At 41.6% G+C, this 18,731-nt stretch overlaps 1 protein-coding gene across 1 annotated transcript in view; it reads right to left on the minus strand.

Moving 5' to 3' along the window:
* Window positions 1–18,027, minus strand: part of fbxw10 (F-box and WD repeat domain containing 10) — a 74,543-nt gene extending 56,516 nt beyond the window's left edge. Inside the window, exons 1-3 of the mRNA XM_063074290.1 lie at window positions 17,377–18,027; window positions 7,461–7,628; window positions 3,635–3,829 (exon numbers count right to left, since the gene is read on the minus strand). Coding sequence (XP_062930360.1) covers window positions 3,635–3,829; window positions 7,461–7,628; window positions 17,377–17,920 — 907 coding nt within the window. The 5' untranslated portion in view covers window positions 17,921–18,027. The remainder of the gene's footprint in view (window positions 1–3,634; window positions 3,830–7,460; window positions 7,629–17,376) is intronic.
* Between the last annotated feature and the right edge of the window lie 704 nt (window positions 18,028–18,731).

The following is an 18,731-nucleotide window of genomic DNA, read 5'->3' on the forward strand; positions in this document are numbered from 1 at the left end:
GATCCGAAATGATAGGAGAAGACAGGAGGGGGAGGGATAGAGCCAAGAGCTGGACAGGTGATTGGCAAAAGGGATATGAGAGGATCATGGGACAGGAGATCCGGGGAGAAAGACAAGGGGGTGGGGGGGAATAACCCAGAGGATGGGCAAGTGGTATAGTGAGAGGGACAGAGGGAGAAAAAGGAGAGTGAGAGAAAGAATGTATGTATAAATAAATAATGGATAGGGTACGAGGGGGAGGTGGGGCATTAGCAGAAGTTTGAGAAGTCAATGTTCATGCCATCAGGTTAGAGGCTACCCAGACGGAATATAAGGTGTTGTTCCTCCAACCTGAGTGTGGCTTCATCTTTACAGTAGAGGAGGCTGTGGATAGACATATTAGAATGGGAATGGGACGTGGAATTGAAATGTGTGGCCACTGGGAGATCCTGCTTTCTCTGGCGGACAGAGCATAGGTGTTCAGCAAAATGATCTCCCAGTCTGCGTCGGGTCTCGCTAATATATAGAAGGCCACATCAGGAGCAACAGACGCAGTATATCACCCCAGCCAACTCACAGGTGAAGTGTCGACTTACCTGGAAGGACTGTCTGGGACCCTGAATGATGGTAAGGGAGGCAGTGTAAAGGCATGTGTAGCACTTGTTCCGCTTACAAGGATAAGTGCCAGGAGGGAGATTGGTGGGGAGGGATGGGGGGGGATGAATGGACAAGGGAGTCGCGTAGTGAGCAATCCCTGTGGAAAGCGGGGGGGGGGGGTGAGGGAAAGATGTGCTTAGTAGTGGGATCCCGTTGGAGGTGGCGGAAGTTACGGAGAATAATATGTTGGACCATTGCCCATCTTCTGGGTTCCCCCCCTCCTTTTCTTTTTCCCTGGGCCTCCTGTCCGTGATCCTCTCATATCCCTTTTGCCAATCACCAGCTCTTGGCTCCATCCCTCCCTCTCCTGTCTTCTCCTATCATTTTGGATCTCCCCCTCCCCCTCCAACTTTCAAATCTCTTACTAGCTCTTCTTACAGTTAGTCCTGACGAAGGGTCTCAGCCCGAAACGTCGACTGTACCTCTTCCTAGAGATGCTGCCTGGCCTGCTGTGTTCAGCAGCAACTTTGATGTGTGTTGCATAAATGGGTACTTGATGATCAGCATGGACATGGTAGCTCAAAGTTTCTGTACAATATTCTGCACACCTTGACTAAGTTCAGCTTTTGCACAATAACTGACACAATCAGAATTTCTCCTCAATCATTTATAACTGCACTTGTCAGCTTCGCAGGGACATTTTTGCAATTGTACTGCATGTTCAGAACGAAAAAATATATATCCATCCTCACCTATGTATTTATAAAGGTAAAGTCAGCATTAGCCACAAATGATAAGTCTTGCCTGTGGTGTTGTGCAGGGCAGAAGGCAAACCCAAAAAAATCCCACGCAGCAAATAGGTTACAGGTACAACTGCACAGGATAAAGTTATGTTCTCCCCTTTATAAGAAGTCTGCTTAAGCAGGCGAGTTCACAAACTCTCTGGCACACCCACATTTTATGAATAAAGAAGAGGTCCATTTGAATTTGTGATTTTTGATTCCCCTTGCTGAGATGACTAGAACAAAAAGGTCACTGTCTCAAAGTAAGAGATTGACTATTCCGGACAGAGAAGAAGATAAATTTCTTCACCCAGATGACAGCAAATCTTCAAAATTCTTTACCCAAAGGGCTGGCGGGTCATTTAGGACAGAGTTGAGGAGGAACTTCTTCTCCCAGTGAGTTGTGGAGGTGTGGAACACGCTGCCTCAGAAGGCAGTGGAGGCCAATTCTCTGGATGTTTTCAAGAAGGAGCTAGATAGGTATCTTATGGATAGGGGAATCAAGGGTTATGGGGACAAGGGAGGAACCGGGTATTGATAGTAGATGATCAGCCATGATCTCAGAATGGCGGTGCAGGCTCGAAGGGCTGAATGGTCTACTTCTGCACCTATTGTCTATTGTCTAAACACCAGAGTTATTTAGGACAAAGATAGATTCTTAGATATTAAGGAAATCAAAGGATATGGGTTAGAGATGAAAGTGGCACTGAGATAAAAAACTTCAGCCATGATGAACTGACTGACAGAGCAGACATAAGCGTATAAATTGTCTATTCTACTTCATCTTGTGTATGCTACTAATATTCTTACTTTCAGTGAATAAATTTAATATGTTGTATTTAAATGTTTGAATCAGGCTGGACATGCCACAAATGATTTATTTACCAGCTCCAAAACTCAATAATAAGGAACACTGTTTTATGTATGGCCCAAGAGGAAAACTCTTATTTTAGCTTTGATTTAGAACTCAGACTTAGGAATACACGTGAATAAGAAATAAGTGATTCCTGTGTTCCCTTATGGAATTCTGGTACATAATTTTGCTGGGCATGAGTATGTGTAGAGAAAATCTGGATTTTGATCTAAACCCAGAATCAGGTTTAATATCATCGGTATACGTTGTGAAATTTGTTGTTTTGTGGCAGCAATATAGTGCAATATATAATTCTTAAAAATGTGAATTACAGTATATATAAAATAGTTCAATTAAGTAAGAGGTGCAAAATAAGTGGTGAGGTAGTGTTCATGTGTTCACTGTCCTTCCAGAAATCTGATGGAAGCAATGAGAACAAGGCATATCCTGGGTGATGGGGGTCCTTAATGAAGGATGCTGCCTTTCTGAGGCATCTTCCCCTGAAGCTGTCCTGGATGCTACAGAGGCTAGTGACCCTGGTGGAGCTGACTGAGTTCAAAGCTTTCTGCAGCTTATTTCGATCTTGTGCGGTGCCCCCCCCCCATATCAAATGGTGATGCAGCCAGTTGGAATGATCTCCGCAGTACACTTGTAGAAATTTACAAGAGTCTTTGGTGACATACCAAGTCTCCTTAACCTCCAGATGAAGTATAGCTGCAAATTTATAGATGGCATTTGAGCTGTGCCTAGCCACACAGTCATGGCTGTAGAGAGATTCGAGCAGTGGGCAAAGCACGCATCCTTGAGGTGTGCTAGTGTTGATTATCAATGAGGCGGAAATGTTATTTCCAATCCACACTGATGGTGATCTTCCAGTGAGGAAACTGAGGAACACACACAAAATGCTGGAGGAACTCAGTAGGCCGGACAGCATCTATGCAAAAGAGTACCGTCGACGTTTCAGGCTGAGACCCTTCATCAGGTCAGAAGAAATTGAGGATCCAGTTACAAAGGAAAGTACAAATGCCCAGGTTTTCGATCAGAACTGTAGGAATGATTATGTTAAATGCTGAGCTGTAGTCAATAAACAGCAGCGTGACATAGGTATTAATACTGTCCAGGTGATCCAAGGCCGCGTAAAGTGCCAATGAGATCACATCCACTGTATGTATACCTATTGTGGTGATAGCCAAACACATTATAAAGACAATATTATTTAAAGCAAATTATGCAGAACAATCCTGTATAAATAAGCACTATAAAGGCAATCTAAGCAATGAACTTCTCCTTAAAAATGGTGCATTTCCCCACTCAAAAGTTAATAGTGCAAAGGTTATTTTTGTTTCATCCTGCATACAGATTTCCCAGACCTAGTAGAGCAAACCCAGTTGTGTCTGGATGTGAATGATAACTCAGTGCTTACCAAGAATGTATTTTGCAAGGTGAACAGGAAGGCAGCGGAGGAAGTCCTTATAATTGCTGACCCCTGATGTTGCCTGAAAAGAAGAGGTTATAACCAATGGAATCGAGGATTCAGTTTCAGTGAATACATCCTGTGGTTCATTCAGTGAATGCATCTTCTTTATTGCCGATCTCTTCTTTGCCAGTTGGATATGATCTAAGGATGCAACAACAAAAAAAAGCCAGCTCCTAATGACAGTAGGATTTCATCCCCTAAATGACTATAGAATACAAGTTATTCTAAAATCATCACAGGTTTATTAGAGGCTTTCATATATTTAGAAAATATTGGCAACAGTTGAATGTAAGTAAATGCCCAGAGTAAACAATGACTATCTTTCATTCCAATTTAGCACCGGAGGAAAGAAGCCATTCATTTTGTATTTGTACAATCTTTAAGTTAGTCGCTTATTAATAAATCTACTGCATCAGACATTGTCCAGAGATCATACAAAGCATGATACTTAAAAATAGTGTATTTAATTTATAATATAAAAGCTTGTAAACAAGGGAATAACAGCCAGAAACATTAATGTCCCTTTGAATGATTTTACAATCATATAAATATTATAATTATTTAATTTAATATTTTTGATGCAGTGATTTCAATTGACAAGCTAGTTTAGCTGCAAAAAATGTGTTCAAGATCTTAGTTTGCCTGCAAACACAGTATTAGAAATCCTGAACCAGCTGCAAAGCTACTCAGCAATATCTGGGAACAGATGGTATGATTGTAACACCATACTCTTCACAAAGTCTTCTCAGAAATAGGACTGTGCTCCCAAAATTAAGCTTGAAAGTCAGGAAGGTCTCCTCAGAAATTGAATTGTGATAGAAATGGAGAATGTGTATTTCGATTGAAATCTATTATTCGCCCACACCCATTCAGCCCAACACTGACTGCAGATGAAACCCATGCTGCAAATCTATTAACATGACTTCAGTGACAACTAGTACAAACTCTGCTCTTATGGGCCTTAACATAGATCTCAAGAGTCCATATTCTGATTGGATAGTAGTAGTACTTGATCACTCGAGTCGAATATGATCTTCTCCTGAAGGGTTGTCATGGTCCCTCAGGTGGCTGTAGCGGCCTATCCAGGATCCACATATTCTGGTGCAGTGTGGACAGGAGTAGGTGGTAGCTGTGGCTAGTGGTTGGGTCTTTTGGTTATTCATTCTCTCCTTTCACATCTGCCACTTGTTTTCTGTGGCACAGTGGAGGTCTCTCACGTAGAGCAACTTCCTCTTGAACAGATTTCCTCCAGGTGTACCTACTGAGTGCAATGTCTTCCCAGCTTTTAGATATAATGTTGAATTTCTTCAGGCTGATTTTATTTTTTTTTATTTATTGAGATACATCATCCAATAGCCCCTTCTGGCCTTTTAAGCCACCTTGCCCAGCAATCGCCTGATTTAATCCTAGCCTAATCTCCGAAATATTTACAATGATCAATTAACCTACCAATTGGTATGCCTTTGGATGGTGAAAGGAAACTGAAGCACCTGGAGGAGGCCCCCATAGTCACAGGGAGAACGTACAGACTCCTTACAGGCAGTGGTGGGAATTGAACCTGGGTCATCTTTACTGTAAGGCATTGTGCTAACAACTACACTACCATGGACCAGAGGATATGTGACGCAGAAGTGCTGGTCCACCTTCCTTAAGGATCTCAGCTGGGATCACTTGAGGGCCGGTGGCCGTGTTGCTTTTCAGGTTCCTGATGACATCATGGACCTCTTTCATACTGAGAGGTTTCCCCATGTCTTCCCTCATAGGTCTCTGGAGGATTTCATTAGTAATCTCTTGTTCAGCAGTGCTTTCACAGTTAAGCAGCTCGTGGAAGTGTTCTCTCTATTGATTGTTGATATCCTTTCAATATTTTAGCAAATTCTACCTGTCCTTTGAGCACAAAGGGTTTAATCTGCAGTAACTTGGACCATAGGCTGCTTTGGTAGCCTCTTGTGTCACCAGAATCTGCCAATCTCTGGAATTTCAGGGCTTTTCAGTCCACTAAGAATTATTTAGCTCCTTCACCCTGCACTGGGCATTTTCCTTGGCTCTAAAGTAAGATTCTCTTTTGGTCTTGCTGCCAATGTCATTCTGCCAGGCACAAAAGGCTTTCCTTTTCTTGAAGGTAAGTTGTTTTCATCTCCATGTCATTATCATCAAACCAATCCTGATGTCTTCTAGACTTATACCCAAGGATGTTTTTGTAGGCATTGAGGATGGGGGATTTATGCATACCCCAGTGTTCTTCAATATCCTCCAGATATTCCCATTGGAGGTTTTCCCCAAACGAGACCCAAAGATGCTGAAGGGTAGGAGTGTCAAATGGGCTCCAGTTTTGGTATCGGCCTGGTCTGTTTCATATGAACCCTCCTCTTTTTCCTAAATCTGAGATGGATATGGTGGAGCAGATCAGGCCACGATTTGTCCAGCAGTTACCTGACCCCAATCAAGGCTCTCGTGATATTCACATTACATCAGTCCCTAACTTGCTCAGTGACATAGTAAATGAGATGCCACTGTTTAGATCAAGGGTGCTGCCAAGATGCCTTGAATTTGTTTTTCTAGTGGAGGAGAATGTTCATGATGATAAAATTGTGCTCCACAAATATGGTGAAAGTAGCACTCCATTTGAATTGATGTTGGGTTTCCTTTGGTACCCTTCCAAAGGTTGAAATCTTGACTGACTCCAGCATTGAAATCCCCCAAGAGAATTCTCTTATGCTCTTTGGGGATGCTCAACAGTGTTGTATCTCGGCAAGTGTAGAGGGCCTCTTTTTCATACTCATGCAAGTCCAGAGTTGGTACATAAGCACTCATGACGGTTGCCATCTGGTTGTTGGCAAGCACCAAATGGATGGTCATGAGACATTCACTGATCCCCGTGGGAAGTTCAGAACATTGACTGACAAACTGGTTCTTTATTGCAAACCCAACACCATGGACCCTGGGCTCGTCAGCTGCCTCTCCCTTCCAGAAGAAGGAATAATCACATTCTTTCTGTGGTCCTCTGACTACCAGGTAGGATTCAGAAGGAGCAGCAAGGTCGATATGGCATCTCCTCAGTTCTCTGGCGATGATCACAGCTTTTCTTTCTGGCCAATCACTGGTTGCACTACCTTTCAGAGTGAGCACATTCCAGGCTCCAAAGTTCATGTTTCTCTGTTTCTAACCATAAACAGCGATCCCACTGAACATGGTAATCTGGTCAGAAGGTTTCAAGGCAGGCTATTTTTAGGGTACCTTTTCCAGCCCCTTCCCCAAGTGGGGTAAGCAGAGTGGATCCTACACAGGGCTGTCAGTTGGTGCAGTTGAAGCGAACAAACCCAAAATGAAGGCATCCCTGCACCACTCAAAGGGAGCTGCACTCTGTGGCTCAACTGATGAAGGAAGTTAGTCCACAGCCCTTAGAAGTCATCACTGATCACAGGCAAGAGAAGGCTTGTCACTTTTCCGAGATAATTCTGGAGGCTGAGTTGGAGGGAAAGAGAGGGGCCCTCTTTCCTCAGGGAGCCAGGAAGATCTCCAGAATGATAATTTTGGCAAAGCAGAAAATAAGGTTCAATGCTAGCTTGTCAGATGCAGCAGGCACATCAAGCAGGCATGCTGCAAGATTTACTGGAATTATTTTAAATGTTATTAATGCTATATTATTCTCAATTAAATGAAGAAAAGATATAACGAGGGATTTCAGAACAGCAAGGGTGTCGATAATGGTGTCGATAATGGTGTAAAAATTGAGAGTCCTTTTAAAATATCATCCGTTAAACTTTCTTACCAACAGCTTCTGTGGGTTGATTGAGGAAGCTACGAGGCATTATATCAGAAGTGACAACAGTAAACTGAGGCCAAATATCAACCAGTTCCTGCAGTTCGGGGTGTTCGTCTGTTTTAAAGCTGTATCTTGATTCATTCAGTGAGACGGTATCTCCATGCTTAACCCATTCTGAAAAAAATCAATCTGATTTAATGGTCATTAATAATGATGATCGTAAAAGCTTTTTTGCTTGTATTTACAGTAAATTTTATAAATATCTTCTGAACAGATATTGTGATTAGGAATTGGTTTCAATTTTGCTTTTTTCACGAAGGTGTTTGAAATTGTTACATAAGGCTGATTGCTCTGTAATAACATTTTGGTATAATTTCATAAGAAATAGCAAGATTATTGCCCAAGGTAAGTATTTTGTTTCCATTATAATCACTATGGCCATTTGTGAACTTTGAGGTGGTTTTTCGCTCGTCTGTGCTCCTCCATACTTCCTAAAGCTCCAATTACAAAATATTTCAGAATTCTCCTGATCTTATCCCAGAAAGGTAAGGATAGTAACATGCGAGTTTGTGGATCTAAACCTTAGGACCACAATCTTGACTTTGACTTCTCCACATGTTGGAGGGAGTAGGGGTGATGGCTGCTTTTGCAGTTTAGCTCCACTGTCTGCTTTCACTTCCCACGATTGGGAAACAGAATAATTGACAGATGTCACGAAGGAAGTATACTGGAGGGGACTGGTGACGTAGCAGGGAGTTAGAGCAGATGTGTCAATAATCATGGAAAGTGGGAGTCAGCCATCCTGAATTTGGAAGAGGAGTAGGGGGAAAATTGGTTGTTCATATATGAAAAGAGCAGCATCAATGATCCAGTATTATGTTTTGATACCTCCTCCCACCTTGTAATACTTAAATGCCCTCCTGGGATAAGATGTTTTGCCAACACCTTCTAACCCTATCACACCTCTATTTAAAACGAAAATAAAAGGATCCATTTCAACTGAGATTTTAAATGAATGCTACTAATCTTTCTCCTGCCAAGTATACTTTTCTTTTCCAAATAAAAAGAAAATGTGGTGATCAAAATTTGTTCTACAGGGAAAAAAGAAATAATATATTTTGTTTCAATTCATTGACATAGCTTATTTTATGAAGCCCCTAAAACTATTAGGCTTAGAGGCATCATTATTAAAACGTGGGTTATTTTTACTTCAAAGATCTTGTAGTCAATCACAGTAGCGAGTGGCTAATGAGTTGCTATTATAGGTTGGGGCATTGGAGTTCCAAGTTCAATCCCAGTATCCCCTGTTAGGAATTTGTACCTCCTCCCAATGGAATGCGTGAGTGTCCTGCGGGTGATCTGATTTCCTCCCACAGTCCAAAGACTTATCAGTTAGTAGGTTAAATGATCATTGTAAATTGTCCCACGATTAGGTTAGCATGAAATCGGTGTCGCTGGCAGCTTGGCTTGAAGGGCCGGAACGGCTTATTCCGCACTGTTGTATTTCTAAGTAAATATGTACATAATAGCTGGCTATGATACACAAGATTTAAAGCTAGAAAGCTGGATACAGCAGCAATGTGAAAGGCCAGATGCACACTGTGTTTCTTCCAGTTCATTTTTGGCATCTGTGTTGCAAAGCAGAGAGCAGAAGTTAGGAATGAACTAACCCAGAAAAAGCAGTTCCCAGGTCCGATTCTCTGGAGAATGAGTAGCTGAACATCAGTGAAATCCAGCCCAAAGATTCTGCCTGCAAAATTCAGCAGAATGGGTCTCAAGGGTTGTGAATGATACACAACTTCGTCAGTGTGAACGAGACACAACTTCATCATTGTGAATAGGTTGCAGATTCTGATATTACAAAGAAAGGATATCAAATGGAAATTTTAAAATGCAAGGTTCAAACCAAAGTTATGAGCAGGATCTTTCATTATTATGTTTAAATCTGCCATAAAACCTCCATGTCAATGTAATTCAAACCGATAAATAATCCACAACAAAACGGGTCTACTCAGAAAAAATGGATAAAAAACAAGACGATTTAATATTTATCTACTGCAGGAGCAAACAGAGGAAATAATGAAGTACGTAAATGCCAGAATTAGATCATTTTAGATGCTGTCTGGCCAAGTGTGTATTTCTACTACTTTCTGTTTAGATTTTCAACTACTACCATAATTAATTTTCTGGACACTTGCTGCCTTAAATTCACCGGATAATTACCTATAAACAAGGTGCTCTCAGCCTTTTCAGACTTGCTTGCCAGTAAATATCTAATTTATTACAGCATTTTGCAAGTTTTATGGTTTTTATAAAAATTATGTTAATAAGAAATTTCATAGACTGAATATTTCTTCCGATTGATTCCCAATGTATGAAAATGTCATTCAGATGTTTTTTGTTAACTCTGTCTTTTGGAAACTTCTCTGTAACTAACAGCACACTCATTACATTTCCCTATGTTTCAGCTATTAAACAGATCTGCATTTCTATTGCACAAAGTCACACAAATGAACAAAACATGTGGAAATTAAAGGGACAAATGTGATGACCTCATGCTCACAAGGTCCAGGCAAACTAAGTTTGAAATCTGTGTCTTAGCAAATCGTATCTCCTTTCGCTGAAATCATTAGGATAATGTTTAAGGCCATCTTATAATTCAAATCTCAGGTGAGACCTGGTGTGGAGTATCAGTAATACAAGTTATTTTAACTCAAGGAAGCGTGTCTCAATCTTCTTCCGTATTATTAATAAAAAGAATTATTTCCAAATTCTATCAGTTGATAAAAACATCTGTTTGAATGCATATTTTGGCTACTACTTAAATTATCATGAAATTATACACCTATATGTAAATTTAGATATGTGATTGGTGCAGTTTTAACACTATCAAAATAATATTTAAAAATTCGCCTGAACAGGTGGATACAAAACCAACTAGCAAGCAGAAAACAAAAATTAAAACCATGATTCAGGAACGCCATGAAGTTATTGGTCAAAAATAGCTAAACAGTAACTGTCATTAATAAAAAGTAAAAGTAAAATATTGCACTATTTTTCAACAGTCATAATACAAGGGGTGATTGATAAGTTTGTGGCCTAAGGTAGAAGGAGATGAGTCATACAGCTCTCGTTACATGCACATGCAGTCTCCGAGTGATTCTGCAGAAAGTTTGAAGTTAATAACTCATCTCCTTCTACCTTAGGCCACAAAGTTATCAATTACCCCAGCTGTGGACCACTTTCTGGAGCCCCAGGACGCCGACTTCTACAAAGAAGGGATCCGTATGCTCCACGATCGCTGGACTAAGCGTGCACATGTAGGAGGGGACTATATTGAAAAATAAATGTGCTACGTTTTCTAAAATTGACACCTTCTACCTTAGGCCACGACCTTATTAATTGCCCCTCGTATATAGAGGCTAAAATGTTAATACATTTAGTTTGATAAAAAAACAGAAAGGATTAAGTATTTCACAGCAATATGAACAAATATTCATTTCCACACCACAGCTCATCAACCATGTGTTTCTGGTAATGACTCTGATGAAACTTCATTTAAAATATCAAGAATCTTTTTACAAAACAATATTAAATCCATCTGTGTCTCTTTAAGTCTAACTAGAATGAAATAAACAAAATGTCTCCATTGTGTCTTCAAAATGAAATAAATATCAGGCCAATCACAATTTGATTATTTATTGTATTTGAGATTGTTCCAAATTACCAGTCACTTCAGATTGAAGCTGGTAAGTAAAATGTATGTTAAAATAACGTTACATTTCTACTAACCAGTGACATTTAGAGTACAACATTAATCTTGCTTGGTAATGAACTTTTAAATTGTCCTTTATTTGTCTGAGAGGCTCATGTAAACCAAAATCAGAACACACTATCTTCAAACTTGCTTAGTGTTGTTCCACAATTTTCTTATCCAGCTTGACCCATCACAAGACCTATCCTACATGACACTGAGCTCTTGATACAGATAAGAAAACAACATTTGGACAGACCCTGCCGTGAGATAAACCTATTAAAGCATTGAAAGTGGCTGTGTCAGAATTATATCATATTCGATGGGACGTAGATATTATTATGTGAACAACGCGACAGTCAGAGTTGAATGATTACTTCACCAACTGAGTTTTGGCAAAAACAGTAAATGTTTTTACACACTTCACATACACTGTCTGCAAAAATATCTCACAGGATTCTCTATATTACTCATAAGAATAGTTTCTCCCATACAAGGGATATTTATAGATAATACTTGTAAAATAATATTTTACATTTCTATTTACATTACACTGTATAGCAGTGTATCAATACATCTTTCTATTTTAACGTTTGACTACAATAGGATTACTGCTTTCCATCTGTGATATATAGATTTATTTATATGCTGCAACTCTTTACATAAACAGCCCCTCACCAGAAGTGCACAATTCAAACAAAGTCATCAAGTTTAATGAAATGAACTTGCATTCTACTGTACAAAGCAAGGTACAAAAAGAAAAGACACCAATCCAACCCATCAGCCACTACACATCCCACCAGCTAGCACCTTCCTGTCAGCCAGTACACAACCCATCAGACACTACCCATCCCATCAGCCACTACCCAACCCACCAGCTAGCACCCTTCCCATCAGCCAGTACACAACCCATCAGCCAGTACCCAACCCACCAGCTATCGCCCTTCCCATCAGCCAGTACACAACCCATCAACCAGTACAGAACCCATTCCATCAGCCACTACCCATCCCATCAGCCAGTATCCAACTCATTCCATCAGCCAGTACCCAACCCATCAGCCACTACCCAACCCACCAGCTAGCACCCTTCCCATCAGCCAGTACCCAACCCATCAGCCACTACCCAACCCATTCCATCAGCCACTACCCAACCCATTCCATCAACCACTACTCATCCCATCAGCCAGTACCTGACCCATCAGCCAGTATCCAACTCATTCCATCAGCCACTACCCATCCCATCAGCCACTACTCAACCCATTCCATCGGCCACTACCCAACTCATCCTATCAGCCACTACTCAACCCATCAGCCAGTACCCAACCTATCTCATCAGCCACTACCCATCCTATCAGCCAGTACTCAACCCATCAGCCAGTACCCATCCCATCTGAGCATATACTGTATCTGTGTTTCTCTCAGTATCCACCTCAGAACCACAAGACCTCAGTGGATATCAGTCATCCTCAATCCCAAAGGACTGCCTAAGAAGACAAAAAAGGCAATATCAAGAATTAACTTTGAAACCATACAACACCCTTTCATAATAAGCTAGTTTGCACAATCCCTTTCCTCCTTAATCTTGCTTTCTAAAACCTACTTTAACTAAACTTTTGACCATTTTCGCCAGTTTCCTCTTCTCATAATAACATATTAATTTTAATTATAAACATCAGATAAAGTGCTTCAAGATATTTTGCTACATTAATTGTGTTATGTACTGTGGCTGTTATGACTAAGTTCTGTCGGTTTTATTGGTGGAAACAATTGCCACATAGCTCTGTAGATTTAAAGGTTCTAAGTATCATAATTTGGTAAATATCAGAACTATAGCAATCAAACTGCACCACAAGGAGAAGAATAGCTAAAAAAGATTAATGTTTATTTAAAGAGAGGAGCTCTTAGTAACCAAACATTAGTGCACTGCTACAAAGGAACATGAGCAACCTAACACCTGGCTGGTGTTTATACAACAACTAACAATACTATGAACAGATCAGTTAATCACTGTCACAATGGTGTTTGTGGGAGATTATTGTGCACAAATTTACTTTCCAGTTTTCCTTTTGCATTAATACATGGATTTCTTGAAATCTGCTAACCAAACACTTGATCTTTCTTTGGTTAATATGATATGAAACTGCAGTCGAAAATTATTGATATGAAGCTCTTTGTTAAAAATCAATCACATGAAACTATAGTAAGATAAATTAGAGAGACTATGCTGACTTTATAGTCATAGACATTATCAGAATCAGGTTTTATTATTACGAACATCGCCATGAAATTTGTTGTTTTGGGGCTGCACTACAGTGGAAGACAAAAAATACTATGGTACAATAGGAAATATATAAAAAATAAATTAGTGCAAAAAGAGAGAGCAAAGTGATGAGGTAGTGTTCATGGGTTCATTCAGAAACCATGAACACAACCTCAGAGTACAGAGAGGAAGAAGCTGTTCATAAAACATTGACTGTGCATCTTCAGGCTCCTGTACCTCCTCCCTGATGGCAGCGATGAGAAGAAGGCGTCCCTAGATGGCGAGGTTTCTTAATGATGGATGCCACCTTCTTGAGACATCGCCTTTTGAAGATGCCCCCGATGCTGAGGAGGCTAGGCCCATCAAGGAGCTGGCTGAGTCAACAATCCTCGGCAGCTTTTGTTTCTGATCTTGTGCATTGGAGCATCTACAGCGGGCAGTGATGCAAGCACTCAGAATGCTCTCCCCAGTACATTTCTAGAAATTTGCCAGCGTCTTTGGCAACATACCAAATCTCCTCAAACTTCTAAAGAAGTTTACTGGTGTCTTCTTTGTGATTGGGAATAAAGGGACCCTATTCTGGCTGGCTGCCGGTTACCAGTGGTGTTCCACAGGGGTCCGTGTTGGGGCCACTTCTTTTTACATTGTACATCAACGATTTGGATTATGGAATAGATGGCTTTGTGGCCAAGTTTGCTGACGATACGAAGATAGGTGGAGGGGCTGGTAGTGCTGAGGAAATGGAGAGTCTGCAGAGAGACTTGGATAGATTGGAAGAATGGACAGTGTTGGAAAGTGTATGGTTATGCACTTTGACAGAAGTAATAAACGGGCAGAATATTATTTAAACGGGGAAAAAAAATCAAAGTTCTGAGATGCAACAGGACTTGGGAGTCCTTGTACAGGATACTGTTAAGGTTAACCTCCAGGCTGAGTCAGTAGTGAAGAAGGCGAATGCAATGTTGGCATTCATTTCTAGAGGAATAGAGTATAGGAGCAGGGATGGGATGTTGAGGCTCTATAAGGCGCTGGTGAGACCTCACTTGGAGTACTGTGGGCAGTTTTGCTCTCCTTATTTAAGAAAGGATGTGCTGACGTTGGAGAGGGTACAGAGAAGATTCACTAGAATGATTCTGGGAATTAGAGGGTTAACATATGAGGAACGTTTGTCCGTTCTTGGACTGTATTCCTTGGAGTTTTGAAGAGTGAGGGGAGACCTTATAGAAACATTTCGAAAGTTGAAAGGCATGGACAGAGTGGATGTGGCAAAGTTGTTTCCCATGATGGGGAAGTATTGTACGAGAGGGCATGACTTAAGGATTGAAGGGCGCCCATTCAGAACAGAAATGCGAAGAAATTTTTTTAGCCAGAGGGTGGTGAATCTATGGAATTTGTTGCCACGGGCAGCAGTGGAAACCAAGTCATTGGGTGTATTTAAGGCAGAGATTGATAGGTATCTGAGTAGCCAGGGCATCAAAGGTTATGGTGAAAAGGCGGGGAAGTGGGACTAAATGGGAGAAAGGATCAGCTCATGATAAAATGGCGGAGCAGACTCGATGGGCCAAATGGCCGACTTCTGCTTCTTTGTCTTATGGTCTTACGGTCTAATATGTTGGACCCAGGATAGATCCTCTGAAATATTGACTCCCAGGAATGTGAAGTGCTCATCCTTTCCATTGCTGACCCATCGATAACCTGGTATGTGTTCTCTTGGCTTCACAAACAATCCACAAACAAATTCCTTGGTCTTCCCAATATTGAGTGCAAGGTTGTTGTGACATCACTCTACCAACCAATCTGTCTCACTGCTGAAAGCCTCTTGTTCAGGAGGTGGATATGTAGCCTCTGAGTCCATTTCAACTCATTATAGAAAAATCCAGTCAATCCCATTCCCTCACTCAATCCCCATCCCTCTGCAAGTTTAATTCATTCAACCGTTCTTCATTCTTCATTTAAAATTATTGATGGTTTCTGCTTCCACTGACCTCTAAGGCAGCAATTGCAATTTCATTACCGCTCAAAAGTCTGAAAATATTTTACCTATTTATTTCAATATTTAATGTACAAAATCTTAAATATGTACACCCTTATTTAGTGTCAATGACTTTGTTAATCTAACATAAAATTGTCAAAACTCGTATAACTCTATCAGAACTCCCTCAACCCTCTTTAGTTTGAGAATGACCCCAACTTCTCCAGCTAATCTTGCAGTTGAAATTCCTAAATCTCCAAATTAATCTGAGATCCCTCTCTTCTTTTTCAAAGATTGTATGGTGACCAGAACTGGCAGCAATATTACAACTAAAAACTGGTCACAGCTTTACAAAAGCCCAGTATAACTTCCCTGCATCTTTACTGAATATATTTATGTATAGAAATAAAAGAGTTAATGTATGAGAAGTATTTGATGGTTCTAGGCCAATACTCACTGGAGTAAGAAGAATGAGGTGGGGGGGGGAATCTCATTGAAATCCATTGGATATCGAAAGGCCTAGATAGAGTGGACATGGAGGGGTTGCTTCATCACCAAATAGAATGGCATCCCTTTAGAACAGAGATGAGGACAAATTTCTTTAGCCGGAGGGTAGTGAATCTCTGGAAGTCATTGCCACAAGATGGCTCTGGAGGCCAAGTCATTGGGTAGATTTAAAGCAGAGGCTGATAGATCCTCAATTAGTAAGGGTGTCAAAGATTAAGGGGAGAAGGCAGGAGAATGGAGTTGAGAGGGATAATAAATCAGCTATAATGGAATGGCAGAGCAGACTCAATGGACCAAATGGCCTCAGTCTTCCTGTGCCTTATGGTGTTATGTATGAAATCCATGATCCCAGCTGCTTTACTGACCACTCTGCCAATGTTTCCTGACACCTTCAAAGATCTATGCACATAATCTCCCACTCACTCTTCTTGTGAACTGTGTGGTAAGAACTTTATCACTCCTGCCCATCCATTTCACACTTACCTGTGTTAAGTTCCACTGGCCCATTTCGCTATTCCACTATTGAAATTGTATCAGTCAAAAAAATCAGTGATTTAATGCAGATTATGCAATAACATCAAAATCTAACGTTCTTCAGCCTGAAAAAATACAACCATCTACCACAACTTGCTGTTTTTGTCGAACTATTTTTTATCCAATTTTGCACTGAGCGTCCTGCCTTCAGCTTGGACTTCGCTAACCGACTGTTTATGAGGTACTTTGTCAAAGACTTGAAGTCCACATAGACAACGTCTACTACAGTAATTCATGAACTTTTTCAGTGCATCAATAAGTCCATCCCACACAGTTTACCTTTTGCTGGCTGGAACAAGAAGGAAGAAAATTGAGCAAGAAACAAGGCCAGATTAAAAGCATGATTTTGAAAATAACAATTGATAACATTAATAAACCCACAAAACTGTATATTATTCTGCAAGCAACACACATAAAAGTTGCTGGTGAACGCAGCAGGCCAGGCAGCATCTCTAGGAAGAGGTACAGCCGACGTTTCCGGCCGAGACCCTTCGTCAGGACTAACTGAAAGAAGACTGTACCTCTTCCTAGAGATGCTGCCTAGCCTGCTGCATTCACCAGCAACTTTGATGTGTGTTGCTTGAAATTCCAGCATCTGCAGATTTCGCAAACACCAGGAATTCTGCAGATGCTGGAAATTCAAGCAACACACATAAAAGTTGCTGGTGAACGCAGCAGGCCAGGCAGCGTCTCTAGGAAGAGGTACAGTCGACGTTTCGGGCCGAGACCCTTCGTCAGGACTGCAGATTTCCTCGTGTTATTATTCTGCAATGTGCTTAGCATACCCTTAATTTAATTTTTTTTTGCTTCAATGTTGGAAAGAGTCCATGTTTTATTGCTTTTGTAAGTGAATGTCATTGTGCGCATTTCAATTAAATACTGAGGTATTCCTAACCTTTCGTTACAGGGGAGTCAGGCATTTTCTCACTGAGTATAAGAGCGCGAACCAGATTAGCTAGAAGGTAAAGTAGTTTGACATCACATAACTGGAGTAATCCCAGAACGTAGTTTGCTTTTGTCCAGTATCTGCTGTTAGCGAACCATTCCCAAGTGTCGGAGATATATTCGCATAGAGCGGATTTGTTCAAACTGCGGTCCGAGCTCTGCGTACTTAAGTCCCCTGGAAGGCTTGGGTTAGCACATGAGCGAGAGTGGGTGAAATCTTTACCAAATGTCGGCTGCAGGAGTCTGTCCACCTGCAGCAAGAGGTCCCTGCTGCCAATCCTCCGGATCAGCCCTTTCAAAAACAGCTGCTTGGTCAGGTCGCCAGCCCGGAGGAACCATTGCTTGGTGGCGACGAGCTTCATCTGGAGGGTGCAGGTGTAACACGAACCGCAAGCCGAGACCGAGCAGCCGCCGGCCAGGCAGGTGTAGCCGGGGCTGGAGCAGATGTTAAACTCACTGACTTCACCCACCGCGTCCAAGTCAAGCATTTTCATTCAGACTGGGTGCCAGAGGTGTCGCGCCGTTCAGCCGGAACAACCCTGGAAGAGATGTTTCCCCAACGCTGTTGCCGCCAGCGAGCGGAGCCGCGCCTTCTCCTCGCTCTCCGTGTATCTTTCCCGTTGCCGGGCAACAGCCGGCGTCAAGCGTAGCGTCGGCACGCGAACGTCGTCGCCGTCTTTCCGGGAAAGCGGACACAAGACGGACGGGTGCTCCTCCCTCCCTCAGCCCCGCCTCCACGTCAGTCGTGCACCCTCAAGCCCGTAATGCCTACTGCACCCTCCGGCCGCCCCTGCACCCTGTGCTCTCTGTAGGGCCCAGGAATATCAGATGGTAACGAGTTCCAGACTCTATTTATTACCAGGCAGAGACATTTCTGATTAATAGTCTTATTTAATCCCTGTGTAACTATGGTATTAAGCAGCATTACTCCCTTGGCAAATTAGGGTGGATAAATGCTCAGTACCTGACATGAGGACTTCTTGTACGAGGCTGGTGCAGAAATTTCAGGGGCCCTGGCAGAGAGATTTAAAATAATATCCTTAGCCACGGATGAAGTGCAGAGGACTGGGGGATTGTAAATGTTCTCCTATTGCTCAAGAAATGCTATAAGAGTAAGCCGGGAAATTGTCACACAGTGAGTTTGACATCAGTGGTGGGTAAATTATTGGATGGCATTCTAAAAGGAACAAGGTATATAAGTATTTGGGTAGACATGACCTGATTTGGGATAGACAACGTGGTTTTGTGTGCGGTAGGTCGTGTCAAACCAATCTTGGTTTCTCTGAGGAGGTTACAAGCGAAGAA

This window comes from Mobula hypostoma, chromosome 22, assembly GCF_963921235.1.
Source record: "Mobula hypostoma chromosome 22, sMobHyp1.1, whole genome shotgun sequence".
Lineage (NCBI taxonomy): Eukaryota > Metazoa > Chordata > Chondrichthyes > Myliobatiformes > Myliobatidae > Mobula > Mobula hypostoma.